Below are 26787 nucleotides of genomic sequence, written 5' to 3' on the forward strand. Positions count from 1 at the left end.
AAGAGCCTGCATTGCCAAGACAATCCTAAGTCAAAAGGACAAAGCTGGAGGCGTCACGCTACCTGACTTCAAACTATACTACAAGGCTACAGTAACCAAAACAGCATGGTACTGGTACCAAAACAGAGATAGAGACCAATGGAACAGAACAGAGTCCTCAGAAATAATACCACACATCTACAGCCATCTGATCTTTGACAAACCTGAGAGAAACAAGAAATGGGGAAAGGATTCCCTATTTAATAAATGGTGCTGGGAAAATTGGCTAGCCATAAGTAGAAAGCTGAAACTGGATCCTTTCCTTACTCCTTATACGAAGATTAATTCAAGATGGATTAGAGACTTAAATGTTATCTAGGCTTTTTAAACAAAATTGCTGAATACATCTAACATGATAATTTAAACATTTGCTTAAAAGAACTTATAGTATGGGCTGTTTTGAACTTGAGTTGCCTTATCTATCTATGATTGTTTTTGTGATACCTGAAGGTGCATACTTCCCCACCCCAGAATTTCACAGAAAACAACCAGCCACACATTTTGAGGTGCAGATAGCTTGCTTTATTTTGTTGTTACTATCTCAAGGAGGTCCAACAATTATAACTAACAATTGAATTTATACTTGCATGAAAAGAACTACATCAAATTGACATTTTGGGCAATTAGTAATATTGTTGTTTAAAATTTAACGACAGCTTTATTTTGTTGTTGTTCTTTAGTTTTTGCTGTGGCTCATTGCTTAGGTGCCCAGGTTTTTCAGGTGCAATTAAAATTTAGAACTACCACACAAAGGCATTGGCTGCACCCTGGGACCTCCAAGAGTTGGCACTGCTCTGGCATAGGAATACTTGAATAGCTTGGTTAAATGAAGGGATGGCCAGGAGATGTTACTTTTCCAAGCTATTCAGGCACTCCTTATGTCAGAGTCAGTGTAAAATGAGCGAACAAAGTGTTGGCCGTTACACTTTGCTCTGGTAATATTTGTCATGATAATTTTGTGTGACATCATCAGAGAAAACGTAAGACATTAAAGTGTTGCTTACAGGAGGGTAAATGCAAACATCACCAATGCCTTACATTTCTGATTCAATAGGTATTGGTGCACATATCAAGTGATATGCACAGCATCATTCTCTTTTAGGTGGACAGGACATCTTCAGTGGGGAATTTCTCAACCCACTGAGGCATACTTAGACATCAACAGTATGTTGAGGCACAAAGATTGATTAAATGTTGAGCAGGGTATTCGTTCCATAAGAAACTTTCTCCTACCAACAGTTAGTTTCAAAAGTTACATTGTAAAATGTCATAAAATAAATGGTACAAAACTTTATAACCGTTAATCCGGCTATATACAGTATGTACATGTCACTAGCAAATGTATAATATTCTTAGGTCAACAATTATGAAAAGATTGAAATGAATATTTTTGAACTTTGACTCATTTAGGTTGATACAAAACTACTTTTTTTTTCTTTAAATATTTACAGATCAGAAAGATTAGTCCATGTGAAACGTTTGCAGAAAGTTAAGAATGAGTGTAGAGTGTAAGGGCACAGGCCCTCTTAAATGGATCGAATATGTATATTCACAGTGGCAGAGTCAGATCCAAATTCATTCCCTAAACTCAGGGTATAAAGTCCACCATCTTGTTTCTGTACGTCCGTGATGATCAGGGTTGTCAGGTCATCTGTGTTTTCAATGTGGAACCTCCCCTGTTGTTCTTGATTGTGAATTTTTCTTCCACCACAGGACCATGTTACTTCTGGGGTAGGCTCACCCGTGAAAGCACAGGCTACTGTTAGAACTTTGCCTTCATCAATGCTGATATCAGATGGAAGAGCTTCAATTTTAGGTGGAATTCCTTTATGGAACAATGACAAAAAAAGTCTTAGAATCACTGAAAAAAATAAAGATTTGCTTTCTACTGAATTGTGTGTACTAAAGACTACACCATGTTACTTGGCTTGTCTACCTCTACCGGTAATTTTATTGCTCACCTCTTATGCCTGCTTTAAGCATTTTACTAGTTGAACTTTCCAGTTGTGTCATACTAGATTTTCCCATAAAGCTGCTGGAACTCATTTCTACAAAGGACTCTTGCATGGAGGACATGCTTTGGGCAGACATGCTTGCAAATTTCATCTCAGTCATGCTGCTAGCACTGCTGCTGCTGAAACTGCTGAAGGAGGCCTCCTGCTTGGAGGCAGACATTTGGACTGACTGAGACGAGAAGCTTCCTTGCAAGCTTGTGTCACCACTTGTTCTCAATACTACCTCTTTGGAAGGTTCTTCAACTAGAGCTGTGGAGCATAGCAGATACACAGTGAACATCAATGACATCTGGTTAATTGGTGACATATGACGCTGACTTACAGAAATGGAAACTTCAACACACACACAGCAGCATAACCCAAACAATTTGCTGTTGAAGCATAAGCAAATACATATATACATACATTTGTCAAGAGCTAGCTCAATGTCTCCAAAACATGAATCCTTATATTTCTATCATTACATTACATGCAGGTGCTAGGAATCACCAGGAAAAAAATGATTAGTCATATAGAAAGTAATTGACATATTGTGCGTCCTGAAAATAAATGTTACAGGGCAGTTGGTAGATTTACTTTGAAATGTAATCTATCCAAGTTTCTGTGTAACTATAAAGTTTGACTGCAAGAATGAATTCACATTGGATGGCTGTCCCTCTTTCACATGGAATTTAATAAGGCTTCTTAGAGTTTTCTGTGCTTGAAAGAGAGGCAAAAAAACCATGGTGAGGAGATACTTACGAAGGACCATTAAGGAAGCTGTAGCTGAACACTGGCCACGGAAATTTTTGGCCTTAATTGTGTACTTTCCACTGTCGCTCACTGATGCATTTCGGATTTCAAGAGAGTATATGTTTCTGGAGCGACTTATGCTGACATTTGAAGAAACAGAAATCTAAGACGAAGAAAAAAGAAAGGAAATGTTGAAGTTCTTTAGATGTGGAAGACATGGTATTTTAGTTTTTTCTTCAATAATATATTCATAATTAAACTTACTGGCAGGTTGTTTTTAAACCATTCGATTTCAGGGGACGGCTCGCCACTGATTTCACAAGTAAAGAGAACATTTTGTCCTTCATTAATATTTTGAGATCTAGGCTGTGAGATGAAGGCTGGTGCATCTGAGAGTTCTTTGCTCAGCATCAAATCATATTGACACTTGACGATTCCTTCCTTGGTTTTGCCTATGCAGGTGAGGATTCCTTCATCTCTGTGACTAGCTTGCTTGATGGTGAGGGTCTGATCGCTGCCTGAGACACCATATCGGTACTCCTCAGAGTTGGTAAGCTCTATGCCATTCAGTACCCATTTCACATCAGTGGCACCAGCAATGTTGGCTTTTAAAACCACTCTTTGACCTTCATTTATGCTCATCTGAGTAGAAAATGCTTTAATCTCAGCATGAGTTCTGATTTCTTCTGATGCCTGTGATGTTTTAGTGATTTCCTCATGGACAATGGATTTTTCCAGGGAGGTTGCTGCTGCTTTCTTGACTTCTTCGGAAATCAAAACCTTTGAAGCTTCCTCTTTGAGGGCTAACTTTTCTTGAGATTTTCCCTCTGACATCTTAATTTCTTCAGACATTAGGGCTTTTTGGGAAATTTCCTCTTGGACAACAGCTTTCTTCTGAGATGTAATTTCAGAAGTCTTTTGTGTAGAGACTTTCTGTGCCTCAGTATCTTTTACAGCTAAAAAAGAAACCTCTGTAAGGCAAACTTAATTAGAAAGAGACCCCCCACCTTTTACTCTTTTAGATTCTGCATGTGAAAAACATACAAAGAAAAAAAGTCAACTTCATGCAGTGTAGGTAATACCTAATACTTTCTCAGTTACACTTTTGGAAAATTATCATGTGTGACTTTTGAGATCAGTGTAATGATTCCTTAAACTAAACTGAACCAAAGATGATTCGTATGACTTAAGGAAAAAAGTCTTGAAAAGAATAGTCAAAGGGTTTAGGAGATAAGTGGATTTGGGAGATTTTGAGTAACCAAAACATTAAATTATCTTTCAGAAGATTGAAATGAAAGCAAACTAATTTTAATTGGTAAAACAGAAATAGTTCTTTAATTAACTTTGTACTGCTTTGGAAAATTAGCAACTGTGAAGGTTTAGGCAAGCAGTGCCATTTTGTATATTTACTGACTGTATTCTTAAATATTCCTGGGAGCAGGGGCTGACACTATAGAATCTTATATAATATCATATATAATAAGGTACTTAATAACTGCTTTTTATGCTCATAGAAAAGCATATGCTAACTTCAAATGTGTGTTTCTACTTTGGTGTACAAATTGCATTCTGGAATTAGGAAAATAATTTTATTTTAATACTTTCTTATATGTGTATATAAGGGGGGATGTTTGAAAATATTTCCCTAATATTATCTTCTGAAAAAGTGTGGGTAAAAACAAAAGCCAACCTACCTTTTATTGTTAATTTGCAGCTAGAGGACACAGATCCAGCTGAATTTTTTACTGTACAAGTATAAAGTCCACTGTCAGAAGTATCAGTCTTGTGAATTTCTAAGAGGAACCCTCCCTTGTCTTCAGAGAGTTTATATTTACCTCCTTGTGTAATAGCCTGTAGAATGCAAATGATTTGCGCTTTAAAAAGTGATTTCATTTTAAGTGTTTTTTGGGAAGCTGAATTTAGAAGATAAACTATTTTAGAAGATAAAAGTAAGAGACATTTAAGAACTGGTTACCTTTCCATCTTTTGTCCAGATGACAGTTGGCCGGGGTTCTCCAGTAGCCTTAACTGCAAATTTAGCAACACTGTCTGAAGAAACAGTTGTATCGTGCAACCCAGTAACAATTACTGGTTTTGAGGAAATTGGTTCAGGAGCTTTTGGTTCAGTTTTTCTGGTTTCTGTTGACTCAGTGGTTTTCTGATCTGATTTCTTAGTTTCTGATATTTTTGATACCTTCTCATGGATACTCTTAAAGGCTTGCCCCATAAATTGGAAGTTGGTTTTAGACGTTCCACCTTCACCAGAAATCTCACAAACATATTCTCCTTGATCAGATTCAGTGAGGTTATGGATTTTGAGCTCATAGGTACCATCTGCTGAATAATGAAACTGGAAATGCCCATTTTCCTTCAGTTTCTTGCCATCTTTGTACCAGGTGACCTCTTTTGCACTTAATACACTGCTTTCAACCACACAGGTCAGCTTTGCAATCTCTTTAGAAGCTTCTGCTTTCAGGAACTGAGTAATCTTTGGTGGGGCAGAGACTGCGAGGTGCTGAACTTTCTCTGTTGATGTTGGTTTTGTCTCTGTGGGTGATACGGCTTTGGGATGAGAAGGTTCTGGAGATTTCACTCGTTTTGGAGACTTAACTGCTTCTGGGGATTTCACCCGAGGCTCTGGGGATTTGACTCTTGGTGGTGATGTCACAGCCTTTTCAGTTACCCTGGCCTTTTGAACAGTCAGAGTGAACTCTGCTTCTTGTTTCCCTTCACTGTTTTCTACCACCACGCTGTAATTGCCCTCATCGGAAGCCTGAACTGAAGAGATCTCAAAGGTTGATTTGTACTTTGTGGTAGTCACTTGGTGGCGGGCAGAAGTACTTAGCACTTGTCCTTTACGCAGCCAGGTCACAGTTGGTATCGGCTCACCATCGGTGTCACAAGAAAACCTTGCAGACTCACCCTCGTAGACAGTCATGGACCGTGGCTTTGTTAGAATTCTTGCCGCCAAAGTCGTCTTGATCTTTCTGGTTGTGGATTTTTCTTCCAGCGACTTTTCTTCTAATGCAGCACTTTTCATTTCTGCAGATGCATAGTGTTCATATGAGGAGAGACTTTCCCTTGTCTCCGTCATCTGTGATTTCACTTCCCTGACAGAAGACGAAGCTTCCATCTCAGATGTTTTCTTAAATGATGAAACAGCATATGCCTCTGTTCTTGTCAGCTCAGGGAAAACAGATCTGGGGACCTCTTCATCTCTGCGCCTGGAAGCATAGGTGGTATAATCCCCTCCTGTTACGTCCAGTGTTGCATAGTCAGAAGCTTCGCCCTTGTAGTTGGTGCACACAGCACGGTAGGTTCCACTGTCATCAATATGACAGTCCAGAATTTCCAGGGTCAGAACTCCACTCATGTTGGTGTAATGAATCTTACTGCTTTCTTGGAGTTCCACACCATTGTGGTACCATTTAACCTCAGCAGTTGGCTTAGACTGAACATTTAAAATAAAACGTGTATTTTGGCCACATGGTACCCTGTGTGAGCGCATTCTCAATGTGATTCGAGGGGCATGGTCCAGTGTGAAAGGCTGCTGACTCAAAACTTCATACTTCCTTTCTGATGTCTTCTGAGTTTTTAAAGCAGCTTTCATGGACTCATACCTGGAAAAGATATCAAATCTTGCAGACCTCTCAAATCTAGAGAGTGATCTCTCACTAGACACAGGGCTGGGGGATCGTGGGCGAGTTCTTTCTGGAGTAGGTGACCTTCTTTCTGTGTCATCTTCGTATTCCTCAGCCGGTTGTGGACGTGACCGGATCAGCTCAGACACCGGCCTCATTAACTCAATATAAGTTGGAGACAGGGAGCGCCGTCGTCTCAGTAGTCTAGATGCGGTTGAGGATGATTCTCTTTGAGCACGTTTTGAGATTTCGTATTCTTCCTCAATTTCTGTTATTTCTGTCACTTCTGTTTGTCGCCTTGATTTCTTTCTAGACTTTTCCTCCTTTGACATGTAGTCAAGTTCGCTTTTGTATTCTGAGAGACGCTGGGTGGTCGTAACTGGGCGAAGCAACTCTTCATCCTCCTTCTCAGCCATGATTCTTTGCCGTTGCTTTGGCTGTCTGTACGCAGCCTGGGCATGCCGTTCCCTCAGTTCTGCATAACTTGTACTAACTTCAGCCTTCGTTGGGATGTGATAGGTTGAATACCTGAAGTCTTTTCTTGTTTCCTCCACCTTGACATGAGCTTGTGGTGAAGAGTAACGTAGGCTAGAAAGCTCAAAGCGTGGAGGGCTTCGGCTTGGGGGTGAAGCTGAAAAACCTAACTCAAGCTCTTCTTCAAGACGCAGCCTCTCTTCCTCTGTTCTTTTCATTGCTAAGTAGTCATCAATGGGGAGGAGTAATTCTTCATCAGAGATGTCTCCAAGAGAACGTCTTCTAGGTCGGTAGTAAAAGTCATAATCAGGAGAAGGTGTACGCCGGCGGGCTGGTCTCACTATCTCAAGATCATCTTGGGACAGTTTAGGAATACGCCATTTAGGTCTGTATTGATCCGTAATGCGTGGAAGAGGCATCACGTAGAACTGTTCCCATCTTGAGAGGCGGATGCGCTTGGGTCGTTTCTGTACAACTCTGTCAAGTTTCCCAGGCATTTCATACTGATCACGTATCTTTTTATACCACTTCATGTCGGACATGGGCACGAACTGCTTGATGCGTTGGTCTTCTTCTATGGTAGTCTGCTTGTACTTGCGTGGCTCTGGTACATCATAAGGCATCCGGAGTTTTCTCTCCTCTTTCTTTTCTTCTGTCTCAAGTCTGAATTCCCCTTTTACAGTCTTGGTGCTTACAGCTGGTTTGTAAAGGACGGCAGCTTCTCTCAGAGCCTCTTTAGCTACCTGTGTCAGTGGCACACTTTCAGTTCCAGAAAGAATTTCAGCCATTCTGAGGGTTTTGTCAATTTGTTTTTGTACATGTCGCTCATGCTCCTCTCTACTCTTGAATTCCTGTTTCTTGTACCTCAGGCGTTCCACTTGTAGGTGAGCCTGGCAGCTGGTGGACCCAGCTGTGTTAGTTGCTGTGACTCTGTAATAACCTGTGTCTTCAGGCAAAGTGTCCCTGATGTGCAGAGCATAATAATCCAAGCCTTCATGGATAATTTCAATGTTAGGTCCAAGAGACAGTGGCTGACCATCTTTCTCCCATTTTAATGTTGGTGGGGGGATGCCAGACACTCTGATCTCAAAGCAGACACTTTGGCCTTCTTGGCATTCTGCATTTGCCAGTAACCTTTTGAACATGGGTCTTAAGGTACTGTCTGTTGGAGGTGGGTGTAGGGTTACCGTCAGCTTTGCTTTACAGCTGTCTTCACCGTATTTGTTCCTTGCCACAACAGTATATTCAGCATCATCATCTGTAGTGACACTGTTGATTGTTAATTGGTAAAGACCCTTGTCTGACTCAAATGTGTACTTCTTGTCATCGTCACCTGGTTTGATTTTCTGACCCGATTTATACCATGTTACACGAGGCTCTGGGTGGACAGTTATAGTTACTCCAAACCGGACATTTTCACCTACATAAGCTGTCTTATTATAGAGGGGCAGGGTAAATTCTGGTGGCCTTTCCAGGAGTCTCATTGTATCTGTTCTGCGCTTAATTTTCTTCATGGTTCTACGGCAGTAATAGTCATAGACTTCTCTCACACCTTTAACAAATAGCTCTGCATAAGAACTATCTTCACCGTAGTCATTGACTACTTTGCATCGGTAGGTACCATCATCAAATTTGGTAATGTCTTTGACATAGAGGATGGCCACTCCATCTTCATAGGTGATTTCATATTTCTCACTGTTCTCCAGCTGTCGGACGCCGAAGTACCAAGTCACTTGGGTAGACTGATCATAATTTTCAATTTTGCATACATATTTGACATGTCCTCCTTCTTCACCAACTGCATGCATTATCTGCCCAGAAACTGGGCCAATTTCAATGGATGCTACTTTAACTTTAGCAACACTCACTCCCTTCTGAGATCGAATTGCACCACCACAGGAGATCCGGGCTGCTGACACAACCATGTTGAAGTCTTTCTTGATCAGGGTGTGGTAATAACGCCGGTGTTTTAATGTTCTGATAACTTTAGTACTGACTCTTTCTATCTTCTGCTTCAACCATGGGTGCTGGAGAGCCTCTGATGCTGTCATGCGAGATTTCCTCTCTTTCACTAACAATCGGTCAACAAAATCCATGGCTTCAAGGCTAATCTCTTTGAATGCTTCTTCATCGAAAGTATATTCAGCATTCATGATATTCTCAATGATCTGTTGGTTAGTTTCAGCCAGGAATGGGTTGATACCACTCAATAGCACATATACCAATGTTCCAAGTGACCACATGTCTGTGGCTGTGCTGACAACATCATGCTGGTGGACTTCAGGTGCATAGTATTCTGGGGCAGTGAATAGAAGCCTGAAGTTGTCACCTGGTTTCAGCTGACGGGCTTGACCAAATTCTATTATTTTAATGGTAGAGCTTCTTCTGGTTTGGTAAATGATATTTTCTGGTCTAATGTCAAAGTGTCCAATATTATGACTGTGTAAGAACTGAAGTGCTTCACAGACCTGGTGAACATAACTTACAATTTCTCTTTCATTAAGTTCAAAAGCACTTGTGTTAATGCGCTCAAATATGTCAAGTCCTGATATAAACTCAAAGATCATAACTAATTCTTCCATGCTTTCAAATGATTCATGGAGGTATAAGATGTTTCTATGCCTAGCAATATTCAGAATGGAAATTTCCTTCTTTACCAAAACCTGATCAGTCCCTTTGACTTTAACAAATTTGGCCATGTATGTCTTCTTTGAGGATGTTTCAACACAACGGTGGACAATTCCAAACTCACCACGCCCAAGATCTTCAGCAATCATATATTTCTCATAGAGTTCCTTGGTTGAAGAGTGAGATGCTTTAGTCATGGAGACTTCCCTGGTTTCATCTACCTCTTCATCATAGTTCATAGCTCTGGTCTTATCTTCTTTGGTTATGGTTGGTTCTGAAGGCTCAGAAGGCTTGCTCAGACCAAATTTATTTTCAGCTATTACCCGGAACTGGTAACTTGTTTTTCCAAATAAGTTGATCACAGTATAACGTGTTTCTCGGGCTTGTCCTACACGAAGCCATCTTTCTGCAGTAGTTGCACATTTTTCAACAATGTAGTTGGTGATTTTGCTGCCACCATCAGAGGCCGGCTCAGTCCATGTTAAGTTGACAGAATCTCGTGAGACATCACTAACTTTGACTCCTCTGGGTGGGTCAGGAACATCAGCCACATCCAGTTCAACTGTCTTCTGATCAATTCCAAATCTGTTTTTAGCACAGACCACATAGAAACCAGCATCTTTTCTCTCTACCCCATTGGGGAAAACAAGTGATGTGAAGGACCTTGTGACAATAACTTGGTAGTGGCCATTATTGTCAATGAGATCTTGTCCTTTCTGCCAGGTGATCACAGGATCTGGTTTGCCACTGAAAGGAATCTTGATGCTGACCACTTCACCTCGGAGAGCATGAACTGCTCCCATGCCTTCAAGAGTTTTAGGTAAGTGTATCTTAGCTGGAACTGTATCAGAAAAAAAAGAAGAATATAATTTAGCAACACCTAACAATATCTGTTTAAGTGCAATAACCTGTACCCCCCAAGTTAATAACTCATTTAGCCTCAAATTGATGATAATATATTTTTACCTTCCACTTCCAAGGAGGCAGTGCCAGACACAGATCCCCCTTGGTTGGTAGCTCTGACTTGGTAAACTGTGGCATCATCATCTGTGACACTTGCAATGATGAGCTGGTGGTAGCCACCCTTAAATTCTTGAATCCTATATTTTAATCCATCTGCAATGATTTCTTTGCCTTGTCTGTACCATTTCACGATAGGTTTTGGATGACCAGTCACTTTGCAGACCAAAGTAGCATTGCTCTGATATCTGACATTTAGATTTCTCAGTTCCTCTTTAAAGTGTGGTGCCTGAATTGGGACATCAGATTTGGGAGTGATGGGTTCTGATATTTCACTCCATTCACTTTCCCCACCTAGGTTTTCACATTTCACACGGAACTCATATTCAAGACCTTCAATAAGGTTTTTCACTGAAAAGACAGTTTCTCGAATTTCTTCTGTTGTCACAGAAATCCATTTATTCTGCTTCTTCTCGCGCTTCTCAAGGTAGTAATTTCTAATCTTTGCACCTCCATCACTGACAGGTGGCTTCCAAGCCACAACACAAGAATCTTTTGTGACAGCAGTAATAGTTGGTTTGCCAGGAGCACCTGGCTTTTCTATTAAAAAAAACAAAAGATTTGAGGCATGAGATGAAACAGGCAGCTTTATTAAAGCTTATTTATTTAAGAAAATAATGTTTTGAGTCCAAAATTTTATTAAAAAGTAGCTATCCCAGAAAAATGAAATTAGTTACTTTATACTAAGACATATCAAAAACCAAAGTTCTATTTTTAAAAAAGGGTTAGGATATATATTTCTCCTTTTAGATATGCAAACATTCAATTAAAATGAAAGAAAAGGCACTTGTACTTTATCTGAATCTTTGCTATTTCCTTTCAATATTTCTTTCTGTTTAAAAGAATTTCATGCAAAGATGGAACTTTACCATAGGAAGATATGGAAATCAGGTTGTACTCACCAAATGGACTCTTAATAATCACAACTGAGGACACTTCTAGAGGGTCACTGATGCCAAAAGTGTTCTGAGCTGAAACCCGGAAGTAATAGCCAGCATTTTCTGTGAGGTTCACAATTCTACAGGTTGTCACTGAGATGGCTGAAGACACCAATTGCCATTCAGCCCCCTCCTTGGCCTCACATTTTTCCACCACATAGTTAGTGATCCAGGAGCCTCCATCATCTGCGGGTGGTTTCCAGCTGATCACTGCAGAGTTCTTCAATAGAGCTTCGATCACAATTGGTCCTGTAGGTTTGTCTGGTTTATCTGTTGGGGGAAAATACAATTGTAGTGATTTTCATAGTGTGTTTTTGAGATTTTTTTTCTTTAAAAATAAAAAGCACTGAAAATAAAAATAAAATACCTTGTATTTCCACATCAAGGATGGCATCAACTGTTCCAAAAACATTGCTGAGCTGGACTTTGTATTTCCCAGCATGAGTCTTACGTTGGACGTTCTTCATGACAAGATGAGTATAGTGCTCAGTGTTTTCAATAGTAATGTTTTCTGAGTTTTGCAAAAGTTTCTGACCGTGGAACCAAGTCATGGCAGGTACTGGACGACCAATGTACATAACATGCAGCCGAAGTGTAGAACCCACAGCTCCATAATATTTCTCTTTCAGTGGGTAACCAGGATGGAACTGTGGTGTTGCTTGCAGGAGAAGCTTACTACTGGTTTCTACTTCTCCAACCTCATTGGTGGCTATGCAGGTATAAACACCTTCATCTTCCTGTTCTTCTGTCATTACTGTAAGAGTATGTGTGCGTCCATCTGAAGACATTTTGTATTTCCGGCTTTGTATGAGCTCTTTACCAAATCTGTACCATTTAATGTCAGGAAGAGGCCTTCCAACAATCTGGCATGAGAGTTGAGCAGCTTCACCCAATTTGGTGGTAACATCCTTCATTTCTTTGCGTATACCTGGGGCCTCTCCAGCTGAACGATATGAAAGATAATATTAAGTGATTGTTACTACTCAATCTGTAATCCTTTGTCCTTGTACATCAGGAATGAATTTACTTTATTTACTAACACATACCATGATTTACATATTAGCCTAATTCTTAAAAACTCTTTGAAGTAATTTTCTTAGGATCATATGGTAAATAGGGATTCAATGAGCTCATTGTCACATTTTCTCTAGAATGACTATTTTCCCTTTATGATTGGAAGGGGATTAATAATGTATAGGCTTTTAAGGGACTATAAATTCTCTCTATAATTCTGTAGTATTCTTGTCCTTACTTAGGTTCATTGAAGTGGCATACAATTGTTGACCTTTCAAATCTTGTTGGGAAATGTTTTAAAAAGAAACCATTGCATTAGAGGGAATTGCTCAAGGAAAGTGCTCAGTTCACTGCATCTAACATCTCCTGCTGAGGTTATGTGCTTGGAATGGTTTCCTGTAGAAATTATCATATTTCCTGTGTGTGGACTTGCTTTTCTTTCTAAACACTTGCTCTCCAATAAAGCTTTCCAGGGTTCTACTTAGTATAGAGGGGGAATTAGCCTTAACTTGTTTAGTTTGTAAATCATCAGTAGAGAACTAAAGGCTACTTACATGTGAGTTTGGTCTTTATAGACATAGCAGTCCTTCGAGGTCTGCTCAGCCCAGTCTCATTCTCAGCAAAAACCCTGAATTCATATTCAGTAGCTTCCAGCAAACCCCCTATTGTGAATTGCTTGTCCTTAATACGTTCCTTACTGCTCTTCTTCCAGGCACTGTCTCCAGACTGTCTATATTCAACCCAGTATCCAAGAATTTCTTTGCCACCATCACATTCAGGTTTCTCCCACTGTAGAGTGACACTATCTTTGGATATTGAAAGAATCTCAAGTTCTCCTGGTTGGCTTGGTTTATCTGAAATATTGTAAAATAATGAAAAGGGAATCAGCTTTACTGGTGAAATAAAAGGACCAAACATGGCTTGCTTCTTTAATTTAACCCCTTCTTCTGAATTCCTTACCAAATGGATCTTTGCAAACAACTGGTTCAGAAGCAGGGCTGGTCTCACTTAGGCCTACATCATTCTGTGCAATGATGCGGAACTGATACTCAGCATCGGGAACAAGCCCCGTGACAGTATACATTGTGGTAGTGATCTGAGTCTTGTTGTGTCTGACCCACTTGTCAGTGGATGTCTCTTTGCGTTCAATGTAGTAGCCTGTGACTCGAGAACCACCATCATCTTTGGGCCGGGACCAGGACAAGCTAACAGAACTCTTGGTTACATCGAGTACTTCCGGAGGATTGCTTGGAGGTTCTGGAGGATCTATAAATATAAGTGGAAAGCACACATGTATTAGAGTACAGTCCCAAGTCTTATAAAAGCCGATGATTTTCATTTAAAAACAGAAAAGTGCTGAAATAATGTTTATAATTTTGTGGTTGAAAGGACACTTACTCAGTGGTGTTTTTGGTATGACTGGTTCCTCAGATTTCAAGGGTTTGCTTATGCCAAACTGGTTTTCCGCTGAAACACGGAAATGGTATTCTACATTCTCTTTAAGGCCTTTTACCACCAGAGATGTACCTCGGACTCTGGAATCAATGGTATACCAGGCGGCTTTAGGCACTTCTCGTCTCTCGAGGATGTAACCTAAGATGTCAGCACCACCATCATCAGCAGGAGGTCTCCAGCTGACCCTTACAGAGCGGGCTTGGATGTCATCATATTCCAGTGGCCCTTCTGGACTGTTGGGACTTCCTATCACCCTGACCTTGATGTAGACAGCCTTCTTGCCACATTTATTTTCCAGAACCAGGTCGTAAGTGCCAGAATCACCCCTGTCTGCTTCTTTGATCACAAGCTCAGTATGTGTTTCAGATGTTGCAATCATGGCACGCTTACTAATATCCTGGCCTTCCTTGGTCCATTTACATATTGGGAATGGTTTTCCTTTGATTGGTATGGTAAGTCTGATGACTCCACCTTGCCTTACGAAGATACCTTCCTGGTATCTTTCATCAAGTTCATAATCAGGATATTCTGGAAAAAAGGGTAGGGTTTCAATTTAGCATTTGGCGTAGGGGGAGTAAGAAATAAATCTATGGCAATTATTGCAGAAAGTAAATGATCATATGTCTCACCAAGCATTTCAGTGACTTTGACTGTTCCTGGTACCTCAGCAGGCTCGCCAGGTCCACCGGCATTACAAGCTAGGATGCGGAACCTGTATTCCGCACCCTGAGGTAGGTGTGTTAGAGTATACTCTCGAATCTTGGTTGGAGTGGTGTTACACTTGGTCCATTCATGTTGATCTACTTTTTGCATTTCAATCAAATAGCCTGTGACTTTAGATCCTCCTTCATCTTCTGGAATGCTCCAGGCCAGGGAGACTGATGTCCTTGTTGTATCAGTAACTCTTGGGTTTTGTGGCTTTCCTGGAGGAGCTGGGAGTAAGAATAAGACAATATACTGGTTAAAGTTGCCACAAAGTTGAAAATTAGCTGTGCCACCTAACAAATTCAATGAGTTGTTGAAACAGGGACTGTTAACATTAGCCTGTTTTTTTGTCTTGTGAAAATTTTATTCATGGCCGGGTGTGGTGGCTCATGCCTGTAATCACAGCACTTTGGGAGGCCGAGGTAGGCAGGTACTTGAGGTCAGGAGTTCAAGACCAGCCTGGCCAACATGGTTTAACCCCATCTCTACTAAAAATATAAAAATTAGCCATGTGTGGTGGCAGACATCTGTATTCCCAGCTACTCAGAAGGCTGAGGCAGAAGAATTGCTTGAACCTGGGAGGCAGAGGTTGCAGTAAGTCAAGATCATGCCACTGCACTCCAGCTTGGGCGACAGAGTGAGACTCAGTCTCAAAAAAAAAAAAAAAAGAAAAAGAAAAATTTATTCATTTTATCAGTTAAAAATACTTAACATTTTTTCACTTTCCTTTCTCTTAAATGTGCTTCATTTTTAATCACTATTATTATCTTACATTTTATCAGCAGTTTTTAAAGTGCTTCCAGAAATATTAACTTGTTTTAAAATGTTGAGTGTGATAGAAAGCATATATTATGAATCTTATCTTAAAGAGGTGGAAATTGACTCCAGAGAAGAATATTAAAAATTATTTGCCAGAAATTGCTAGCAGCTGGGGTGGGGAAGGGACTGATTACAAATGGACACAAGGGAACTTTACGGGGTAATAAAAATATTCCACATTTTGATTGTGGTGGTGATTACAAAACAGTACATTTTTCAAAAGTCATAGAACTATATACTTCAAAAAGGTGAATTTTCCCACATATAAATTATAACTCAATAAACTTGACTGATACAAAATGTACTTACCAATTGGATCCATGGCAACGATGGGTTTGGAAGGACGACTTGGTTTTCCAGACCCTCTTGCATTAATAGCTGTGACACGGTGTTCATATTCTAAGCCTTCAATAAGGCCAGTGGAGCGGTACCGTGTCATTGTCACAGGTACTTTATTTACACGGACCCATCGATCTGCTCTCACTTCTTTGCGCTCCACAATGTATCCAGTCACTTGGGAGCCACCGTCATCCTCTGGTGGGTACCAAGTAAGTGTCATACCATCACGGGAAACATCAAATATCTGTAATGTTTCTGGGGGTCCAGGAATACCTGTGACAAGACAGAGGTTAACAGGATATGGCAAAATGGATAAATTGAAACAATGACTCATATATTTGTGTGTGCCTTAGGTTTTGGTTGGTATTTTAAAAGATATATAAGACACATGACTATTTTTCCAATAGTTTCACTTTTGTACTATTTGTAAATTTTAATTTAAACCATTTAATTAATTATTTTTGTTAAAAAATTTTGACTTTTATTTTAGGCTCAGGGGTACATGTGCAGGTTTGTTACATGGGTATATTGGTTGATGCTGAGGTTTAATTTTGTACTTTCCTTGCTGTTCCTCATTTTCTTCAATTCTACATTTATTAAGTATGGACTGTGTATTTTTTTCTCACTATAACATTGCCAGTCCTCCTTCCATTCCTCTCTTCCTCCTACCCTTCTCTCTTTTCTTCCTTCCATTCCTTTCTTCCTAACTCCCTCCTCTTTTCTTTCATAAGAGTGAAGATTTAAAAAAAATCAAGCCTAAGTGTGTTGAAAACCTCTGAGAAAAGGAGGTTTAGAAACCTTAGAAAGACCACAGGGTTAATTTTGTGACCTATTTTTATTTACATTAGGGCATATTAAAAACAAATTCTTTTTTGTTAACATTCAGAATCAGAGGTGGAGAGAGTGGTGGAAGGGTCTGTGGACTTACGGATGCTGCTGCGACACTCTATGACCTCAGACTGCAAGTAAGAGCCAATCCCGAAGCGGTTTGTTGCAGCCACACGGAACACATACTCATTTCCTTCGGTGAGTCTGGTAAACTTAAATGTGGACCTAGTCACTGATTCAGAAACGGGCAGCCATCCTGGACGATGAGCATCACGTTGTTCTACCACATAACCACTCAATGGAGCACCACCATCCAATTCAGGTGGTTCCCAGGAAATGGTAATTGATGTAGCATCAATTTCATCAATCCTAATAGGTCCTGTTGGTGGACCAGGCTTGTCTATGAAAGAGAAGAAATACAAGAAATTAATTTTTACTTCAAATCAAAATTGGGTGACTGAACATCAACAACTTGTGTCTTTGTCACACATCCTTACCAAGAATGATAACTTTAATGGTTTCTGAAGTAGTTCCAGTAACATTTTTCAGTTCAAGTGTGTATTCTCCAGTATCTCTGATAGTGGTTTCACGGATGGTTAATTTAGCTACTTTAGTGTGAGTTTCAACTGTGACACGCTCTGATTCTCTCAGTTTAGAACCAGCAAAGAACCAGGAAGCAGCAGGAGGTGGACGGCCAGCAATAGGTATCACCAGCTCTACTGGTCTGCCAGCTGGGACATGGATAGTCTTCTGAGGCATTGTAGAAAGATCGATTGTTGGCAACACTGTGGGAAAGAAATCAGGTATTTATTCTGAAGCATTATTTTTATGGTAAATTGTTACGAATTCTGAATTTTCATTTTACTTTACTATTATTATTATTTGGCTATTTGGTACATACCTCTGAGGTCTTGTACAGTCACGGCTGTGACAATCTCTCTTGCTTCTGACACACCTTTCTCATTTTGTGCCCTCACTCTAAATAAGTATTGTTCACCTTCATTTAAGGAAGTAACAGTGTGCTCTAGGACTGTGGGTTTTAAGGTGACAACCTTCATCCATCTCTCTGTGCCAGCTTTGCAGGCCTCGAGAACATATCCAGTGAGTCGGCTACCACCATCATAGAGTGGTTTTTCCCAGGCAAGGGTAACAGTGGATTTGGTGACATCGACCACTTCTAGCTTTGTAGGCACCAAAGGCACTTCTGAGACCAGTACTGCATCAGATGTTTCACAGGGTTCTCCAATGCCATAAATATTTTCTGGCAGCACTCTGAAATAGTACATGGTTCCTTCTACAAGTCCAGAAATTCTGTAAAGTGTCTTGCTGCATTTGGTAGTTACTGTTTTGAATGCTCTCATGGCAGCTTCACGCTTCTCAACGATGTAATTGTTGACTGGAGCTCCACCATCAATCATGGGAATTTCCCAAGTTATAGTCACAGAATCTCTTGATACTTCCTTAACTTTCACTGAAGGACAAGGACCAGGAGTATCTGAAAAACAGAATGAAAGATTAACATTTCCTATTTGCCTGATAGCTTTTTTTTTCTTGGGGAAATATAATCAACATAGTTCCTCTCTAGAGAGGTGATCAATCATAGGTCAAGCTGTGTTGTTTTAGAGGATCTACTCATTGTATAGCCAATTTTAAGTAAAATGCTTACCATAGACTTTAACAAGGACTGTTGCTGATTTCTTGCCAGATTGGTTTTCAGCTTCAATTGTGTATTTTCCAGCATCATACCGATTAACTTTGTCCACTATTAGCAATGAGTAGCTCTCAGTGGTGTCAATTATTGCCCGACTTGCAAGGTCAATGCCCTGCTTGCTCCACGTGATGACAGGAGGTGGTCTTCCAGATACAGACACCATCAAGCGCAAGGAGGCCCCAGCCCTGATGGTCACAGTCTTCTTTAGATCATCTGCAAGCTCGAGATCTGGTATTTCTGGAAATTTAATGACAAAATTTAATTAATTCATGGACAGGTGTGAGAAGAAAATAATTCACCTAAAAGCTTCTATGATATATACCTATTCTTTCCACGGGCTCAATTTCAGCAATCGATTCACCGTATTCGCTCATACCCTTCACGTTCACGGCAGCAACTCTGAAGGAATATTTCTGACCCATTTTAAGGTCTGGCACAGTGAATTCAGTATTTCTTATTGTGGCTTTGGTATGCACTCGGTACCACTGATCAGTGTCCTTCTCTTGCATTTCCAGAACATATCCTGTGATGTCAGCACCACCATCATACATGGGTTTGGTCCATGCCAAACTAATGCTGTGTTTGGTGGTATCCACAACTCTTGGAGCAGAAGGTGGTCCAGGGGTATCTATGGAATTTCAAAAGTGAGATGCAGATATTAGGCAAATAAGGAAATGTTGAGATTTGTATTTTTTGTTTTCGAGACTCACAAAGGCATTATTGCTCTTTGTCCACACTCGCCAAGATAATCTTTATTAACTAGGCTCCTGATATTGTAGGACAGCACTGCATGCCATATTATGATTTAATATTATTATCTTCATAATTAAATTGCTTTAGGAAAGTGAATATTTCTTCCCCACTGCTTTGGCTAGCTTCACTGTGTATTCTCCATTAACTAAGCTCATTACTTAAAGTACCCATTCTTAGGGACTTTTCTTTAGTTGCTTATCTTTCACTGGGTTAGTATCACTTGCCACCAATACATTTCTAATGAATACAGGAATTGGTTTCCTCAATATAGGGAAAAGAAAGGGAGATCAGATTGTTACTGTGTCTGTGTAGAAAGGGAAGACATATGAAACCCCATTTTGACCTGTATCCTGAACAATTGCTTTGCCCTGAGATGCTGTTAATCTGTAACTTTGCCCCAACCTTGAGCTCACAGAAACAAGGGTTGTATGGAATCAAGGTTAAAGGGATCTAGGGCTGTGCAGGATGGGCCTTGTTAACAAAATGTTTACAGGCAGTATGCTTGGTAAAAGTCATCGCCATTCTCCAGTCTCGATAAACCAGGGGCACAATGCATTGTGGAAAGCGGCAGGGACCTCTGCCCTGGAAAGCCGGGTATTGTCCAAGGTTTCTCCCCATGTGATAGTCTGAAATATGGCCTCGTGGGATGGGAAAGATTTGACCATCTCCCAGCCCAACACCCGTGAAGGGTCTGTGCTGAGGAGGATTAGTAAAAGAGGAAGGCCTCTTGCAGTTGAGATAGAGGAAACCACTGTCTCCTGCTTGCCCCTGGGAACCGAATGTCTCGGTATAAAACCCGGTTGTACATTTGTTCACTTCTGAGATAGGAGAAAAACCACCCTATAGCGGGAGGCGAGACATGTTGGCAGCAGTGCTGCTTTGTTATTCTTTACTCCACTGAGATGTTTGGGTGGAGAAAAACAAATCTGGCCTACGTGCACATCCAGGCATAGTACCTCCCCTTGAACTTAATTATGACATAGATTCTTTTGCTCACATGTTTTTTTGCTGACCTTCTCCTTGTTACCACCCTGCTCTCCTACCGCATTCCTCTTGCTTAGATAGTGAAAAATAATAATCAATAAAAACTGAGGGAACTCAGAGACTGGTGCCGGTGCAGGTCCTCCGTATGCTGAGTGCCGGTCACCTGGGCCCACTTTTCTTTCTCTATAATTTGTCTCTGTGTCTTATTTCTTTTCTCAGTCTCTTGTCCCGCCTGATGAGAAATACCCACAGATGTGGAGGGGCTGGCCACCTTCATCTCATCTTCCCCAATTCAGTCCCAGTGACTATTCCTTTATAGTTCTTGGACTCAGACTCTGTAAAAGGATTTGCCACTTACTTTTGAAGCTCTTGTGACAATTATTTTGTCAGTAACTTATGAAACCACTAGAAACTATGTTCCTGCTAAACCTCTTCTTAAAAGGAGTTTTGCCATTTTTCTTTTCAGTTGTTACAGTACAATGCATTTTTCTCTAAGGAAAATTTATAAAATAGATTCTTTTCATATTGACAGTAGAATATTTTTCCATTAATTGGAAAATGCTGTAACAATTTTTAGCAATTCTAATTGCTAACTTAACAGACGTAGTAGTTAAAATGTTCTCTGACTTAAGCTATATTTATGATCATGTGAATAAGCATATGCTTTTCTAGACCATAAATTCTACAAATTCTTAGAATTTGTATGTTGGAAAATTATCTGTCATATAGCTTTGAGGAGCATTGTATTTATGTATGATTCTTGGAGCTCACATGATGGTTCTCTGCATGAGATGAAGTTGGAAGCTTCGCTGGGCTCACTGTTACCAGCTGCGTTCACTGCAGTCACTCGGAACTGGTAATCACAACCCTCCATCAGGCTCGTCACCTTCAGCCTGGTATCATACACGACATAGTCTTTGTTGACACGTGTCCAGCGCAGGCTCTTCTTCTCACGTTTGTCTACTAGGTAGTTGCTGATTTCATTGCCACCATCAGATTCAGGTTTTGTCCACTGAATGATGATATGCTCTTTGCCAGTCCCAACTTCTTCAGGTATGCCGGGTGGTGATGGAATAGCTGTTTATGAAAACAAGGATGATCAGAATTGCACAAAATTTCTATCGATAAGACTGCCCTTCTCCCTCCTCCCCCTGATTCTATTACATTTCAACTGTCAAATTGTTTAAAAGTGTTAATACTCACTGAATGAGTTTCTGGCTACAATTGGCTCTGATTCAACAGGCACACCAGGGCCATATTTGTTTACTGCCCTCACTCGGAATATGTACTCATTGTTCTTGATGAGCCTGGTAACGACATAGGATAGGGTTGGGCATTCGCCTTCAACAATCACCCAGTTGAGCCTGCTAGTCTCGCGTCTTTCCACGATGTAGTGAGTGATTTCTGCTCCTCCGTCTTCCTGAGGAAGGCTCCAGGCTAAAGTGCACTTCTCCTCTGTTACTCTGCTGACTGTGAGCTTTCCACATGGGCCAGGGGAATCTGAAACAGGTGTAATGACAAGCCATGATGAAGATCATTCTTTCTGCCCACACTAGAAAATGCTATATAAATGTGAGAACATTTGACATGCTTACCAAGCACTTTGACCATGACAGACACGGCCTTGGTCCCACTGGCGTTTTTCACTGTTAAAGTGTATTTTCCAGTGTCACTCCTGTCACAGAACTTGATCACAGCAGTTGCTCGTTTGCCAGTATACTGCAAAGAGACTTTTTCACAGAGATCTAGCTCCTTGTCTCCTTTGGTCCAGATAATTTTGGGTTCAGGTTTGCCACCAACTGCAGCATCCAGAACAAGATCAGAACCTGCTCTGATGGTAACCAGATCACCCTGTAATCGGGCATCCAGTTCGGCTTTGGGTGGAGCTGTCAGTAGGCAAAACAGATATGAATGAATGTCTGAGAGTTTATTTTCACATAAATTGTGATAATTTTAAAAAGGAGAATGTTGACTATTTCCTACCGTATTCATCTCGGCAAGTGACAGGGCCTGTAGATTCAGACCCTTTGCTAATTACGCCTGCTGCATTCTTGGCTAACACACGGAATTCATAAGTGTCTCCTTCACTGAGAGCAGTCACGGTGAAGAAATTGTCAGATACAATGGTATAGTTGCACTTCAGCCAGCGACCGTCTCCTACCTCACTGACTGGCTTACGCTCTATGATGTAGCCCACAACCTTGCTGCCTCCATCATACACTGGGGCAGACCAAATCAGTGATACTGTTGATCTTGTGACATCTGTCACCTCTGGTCTGCCTGGTGCATCTAAAAGGGATGCAAAAATAAGGTTAAAATATACCACTCTGAGTTCTACTGGAATCAGTAATAATAAACAAATATGCCTTTAAATTGTGATACATACCAACTGGGTTTTGAGCCATTATAGGTCTTGAAGCTTCACTGGCCTTGCTAACACCTGCAGCATTGAGTGCATAAGTTCTGAACTGATATTCCAGTCCTTCTACTAAACCAGTTACTTTGTAGTTGCACTCTAAGCATGGCACTTTGTTTTCTTTCACCCAAAGAATTGTGTTACGTTCTTTCTTCTCAACCCAGTAGCCAATGATTTTACTGCCACCATCGTGGTAGGGTTCTTCCCAACGAATAGACATGGCATTGGCAGACACATAGTAGACCTCAGGTCTGGTAGGAGCACTTGGTGGGACTAAATATAAACAAAGGTATTAAGTATGAATACAATTTTATAAAACTCAGGGGAAACATTTAATAACAGAGACTTTGAAATAGGATTTTTATTTTTCTTACCAAATGGATGTTCAGCAACTATTGGTGCTGATTCTAGAGGTTTGCTGACACCAAATCTGTTCTCTGAACTGACACGGAAAGAATATTCCATGTATTTTGTGAGATGAGTGACTTTAATTTGAGTGCGCTTGACACTGGAATTGACAAGATGCCAAGCTGTTGTACCCGATTCACGCTTTTCAACTATGTAATTAGTAATTTCAGTGCCTCCATCATCTTTAGGTTCTCCCCATGACAGGACACACGATTCAGCCGAGACAGATGAGACCTCAATGGGGCCGGTTACTGGACCTGGCCTTCCAATGACCACAACTGTGACGGTAAATGTTTTAACACCAGCTGTATTTTCCAGGGTCAAGAAGTATCTTCCAGAGTCACCTCTCATGCTCTCCTTTACAGTCAGGGTGGTCCTGTCTTTTGTTGTTGTAATGCTCACTCGATCCGTCTCTTTAAGTCTCATTTCTTCCAGTTTCCATGTTACTTTGGGGGCGGGACGACCACTGATTGGTACGTCAATGGTAAATGGGCTTCCTGCTTTGCAAGTTATAAGCTGATTGGTAATTCCAGTGAGGTCAGCAGTGGGCTCGATTTGAGGCTCCTTAATGATGACAGAAGAGAAGGCTTCCCTGGGTTCACTGTAGCCAGCATCATTCTTAGCCTTCACACGGAATTCATATTCAGTGTTCTCAACAAGACGCTCTACTGTGAATGTCAGCTGTTTGGTGTGACCAGCTTCAACCCAGAAGTCAGATCCCTTTTGTCTCATTTCAAGCAGGTAGCCAGTGATCCGGCTGCCTCCATCATGCTCAGGTTTAAGCCAAGCTAAGACTGCAGAGGATTTGCTAGTATCAACAACATCAAGTCTTCTAGGTGGAGCAGGCTGTTCTGTGGCTACAATTGGTTCTGGCATTTCATAGGGCTCACCAACACCATACTCATTTACTGCAGAAACACGGAAATAGTATGGAACACCTTCTGCCAGGTCACCGACCTTGAGGATCTGACGAGTGCATTTTTCACTGATAACCTGCCAACTACGGCGACTTGCCTCTCGTTTCTCTACCACATAGTGATGGATTCGGGCACCACCATCAAGAAGAGGGGCATCCCACATCAATGTAGCCGATCCCCGGGTCACATCTTTGAAGGTAATTGGGCCAGGTGGGCCTGGAGTGTCTAGCACTTTTACGGTGAATGTGATTGACTTACTACCACTGTTGTTTTCCACAGTAAGGGTATATTTCCCTGCATCATTTCTGTTGCAGTTTTCCACAGTGAGGGTGCTGAAGGAGTCTGTTGTATGGATATCAGCCCGAAGGCTAAGGTTAGAGTCTGGTTTGCTCCACACAGCTGTAGGAGTAGGTCTACCTTGGTAGGCAATGAAGAGGCGAATACTGGCCCCAGCTCTAACAACATGAGTCTGTTTGAAGTTTGCATCTATATCTAACTCAGGAGCTGTTAACCGGTCAACTGCTTTAATTGTGCCGGTCACTTCACAGCTGTCTCCTTTTCCAGCACCATTGATAGCACTAACTCGGAATTTGTATTCTTCACCTGCTTGTAGATCAGTGACTGTATATCTTGTTTTCACACATGCCTCTGTATTTACCTTGTGCCAGTCTCCTAAGTCAGCCTTACACATTTCAATAATGTACCCAATTATTTCCATGCCACCATCAAACACTGGTTTGGACCATTCTAAGCTCACAGTTGTCTTTGATGTGTCTGTTACTTTGACCACTGCAGGAGGACCTGGTGGGTTGACGGGTTCTCTACATTTAATGAGTCTTGAGATGCCACTTGCAGGTCCGACTCCTGCAGCATTTTCAGCCATGACGTGGAATTCATACTCATTGCCTTCTGTCAGACCGGTGACTTTGAATCTTGTTTCAGAGATTGGTCGTTTACTGATCACTTTTACCCATCTTGTGCTTTTCTTTTCTCTTCTTTCAAGGATATACTGTTGAATTTCACTGCCACCATCTGATTCTGGCCTTGCCCATGTCAGGGTGATGCTGTTGCCTGTTACGTTGCTAGGTTCTGGAGTGCCAGGGGCATCAGGAACAGCTGTAAAACAAAAACAAAACCCCAAATCAATTAGATACATTTGCTTGGAAGGTTAATCTTTTGACAGAGTACCACTTAGCAAAAATGCAAACTTACTGTATTGTATTTGAGCAACCACTGGATCAGAATCAAGTGGCCTGCCAACACCAAACTTGTTAACTGCAGAAACACGGAATTGGTATTCATTGCCGTTTATTAGTTTAATGGCAGTGTAACTTTGGGCTTCACATTTATCCTCAATTAGTGCCCAAGCAAGTCTGCTGGTTTCCCGTTTTTCAATGATGTAGTGGGTTATGGGAGCACAACCGTCATTGAGTGGAGCATCCCACCACAGAGTCATCTTCTCCCCAGTAATATTGGTGAATCTTATTGGCCCAACTACTTTTCCTGGTGTATCTGTAAGAAAAAGTTTCTAGAGTTAGTTTCTTTTTCCTTGTCCATTAAAACACAACTAGGCATGTCTCTAATCCAAGTTCATAAATTGTAACATTAAGAAGCTATTTTAAAAGTACCTTGTACTTTCACTTTAATTTCTGCTTTTGCAGAACCAGATGCATTTTTGGCTTCCACTGTATATATACCACGATGGTCCCGAGTAGCATCTCTAACAAATAGGCTGGTGGATCCAAGGACATCGGTTATTTCCATATTCATCCTCTTTTCGATTTCCACTCCATCTTTGAACCAAGTTACTCGAGGCACTGGTCTTCCTTGTACCAAAGCTTTAATTCTAAGGCTCTCTCCAGACTTAATAATGAGACCATCGAAGTACTCAGGGCCAAACTCTACTATTGGTGGAACTATAAAAGAAAGAGAAATACTATGTATTAGTTTGGCTTAATAAAAACAAAATAAATATATATTTTTCAGTAGTGCCATATCACAAGGCCTGGAAGAGTAATGACTTGTACTGTGCTACCAAAGGCTATTTTGAAAGTAGGATTGATAATTGAGAATTTGGACTATGGGGTTAGATATTTGCCTATTATTATTCCCTTTGCAATGCCTGTCATATTTTTAATTTTGCATTGCTGTTTGTAAAAAGAAAAGTGAAACATTTACAGATCATTTACTTCCTAATACTGCTGCACAAACAAGTTCTTTTAAGAGGCCATTAGCTGCATTCAAACAAGGGGATGATTGTATTGTTGGATGTATGTTGTATTTTAATAACTTCAGTAAAGATGGACAGTTATCCTCGAGAACCTTTTTTCTTTATTTACTGTAAGTGACGAAAATTACAAAGCTAAAAACTCATTCCAACTTTCTGCATGCTGTTTACGTGGGAATGGAGTGAAATAATAGACATGGTAAAAATAATTGATGCCAATTACTTTTTTCTTCTTTTCATCTGAAAGGTAGAAAGACATAATTCATTCACTTAGCAACCTTGGGTAATTTGTTTCTGTTCCCATTTTACAGGCCAGAGGCCAAATGTGTTTTTTAAAAATGTGAATGCACTTAGTCTCATTGGAAATAAGTCGTAAATGCTTACCATTTTCATCTCTTGTCATAATAATGCCAGAAGACTGTGAGGGCGGGCTTATAGTTCCAACAGCATTTCTTGCAATTATTCTGAACTCATAGCGATCCCCAGGACTGAGTCCTGTAACTGTGTACTGACATTCACTGACGTCAGTAAAGTTGCATCTCACCCAGCGTTCATTTCCTTGCCGTTTCTCAATGCTATAGGCCACAATCTTACTGCCTCCATCACGCAATGGTGGGTTCCACTTAAGTGTTATGGTTTCCCGGGTGACATCAATGTAGTCAGGAGTGCCAGGTGGATCTAAAATATTATAAGGAAGGTAAATGCATCATTACATTTGTAACCA

The 26787-nt window shown here is 40.7% G+C and overlaps 1 protein-coding gene across 1 annotated transcript in view; it reads right to left on the reverse strand.

The window, feature by feature from the left end:
- Positions 1 to 538: 538 nt before the first annotated feature.
- TTN (titin) overlaps positions 539 to 26787 on the reverse strand; it is a 272956-nt gene continuing 246707 nt past the window's right edge. The window contains exons 286-313 of the mRNA XM_026454265.1: positions 26448 to 26741; positions 25465 to 25752; positions 25049 to 25348; positions 22886 to 24952; positions 22482 to 22784; positions 22079 to 22384; positions 21691 to 21981; positions 21299 to 21595; positions 20867 to 21172; positions 18681 to 18986; positions 18314 to 18595; positions 17549 to 18142; positions 17145 to 17432; positions 16748 to 17047; positions 15790 to 16092; positions 14586 to 14888; positions 13900 to 14484; positions 13462 to 13767; positions 13056 to 13355; positions 11855 to 12430; positions 11452 to 11757; positions 10496 to 11089; positions 4762 to 10370; positions 4481 to 4637; positions 3051 to 3742; positions 2796 to 2949; positions 2001 to 2303; positions 539 to 1864 (exon numbers count right to left, since the gene is read on the reverse strand). Of these exons, the coding sequence (XP_026310050.1) occupies positions 1566 to 1864; positions 2001 to 2303; positions 2796 to 2949; positions 3051 to 3742; positions 4481 to 4637; positions 4762 to 10370; positions 10496 to 11089; positions 11452 to 11757; positions 11855 to 12430; positions 13056 to 13355; positions 13462 to 13767; positions 13900 to 14484; positions 14586 to 14888; positions 15790 to 16092; positions 16748 to 17047; positions 17145 to 17432; positions 17549 to 18142; positions 18314 to 18595; positions 18681 to 18986; positions 20867 to 21172; positions 21299 to 21595; positions 21691 to 21981; positions 22079 to 22384; positions 22482 to 22784; positions 22886 to 24952; positions 25049 to 25348; positions 25465 to 25752; positions 26448 to 26741 (16709 nt within the window). The 3' untranslated portion in view covers positions 539 to 1565. The remainder of the gene's footprint in view (positions 1865 to 2000; positions 2304 to 2795; positions 2950 to 3050; positions 3743 to 4480; positions 4638 to 4761; positions 10371 to 10495; positions 11090 to 11451; positions 11758 to 11854; positions 12431 to 13055; positions 13356 to 13461; positions 13768 to 13899; positions 14485 to 14585; positions 14889 to 15789; positions 16093 to 16747; positions 17048 to 17144; positions 17433 to 17548; positions 18143 to 18313; positions 18596 to 18680; positions 18987 to 20866; positions 21173 to 21298; positions 21596 to 21690; positions 21982 to 22078; positions 22385 to 22481; positions 22785 to 22885; positions 24953 to 25048; positions 25349 to 25464; positions 25753 to 26447; positions 26742 to 26787) is intronic.

The sequence above is a fragment of the Piliocolobus tephrosceles genome, chromosome 11, assembly GCF_002776525.5.
Source record: "Piliocolobus tephrosceles isolate RC106 chromosome 11, ASM277652v3, whole genome shotgun sequence".
NCBI lineage: Eukaryota > Metazoa > Chordata > Mammalia > Primates > Cercopithecidae > Piliocolobus > Piliocolobus tephrosceles.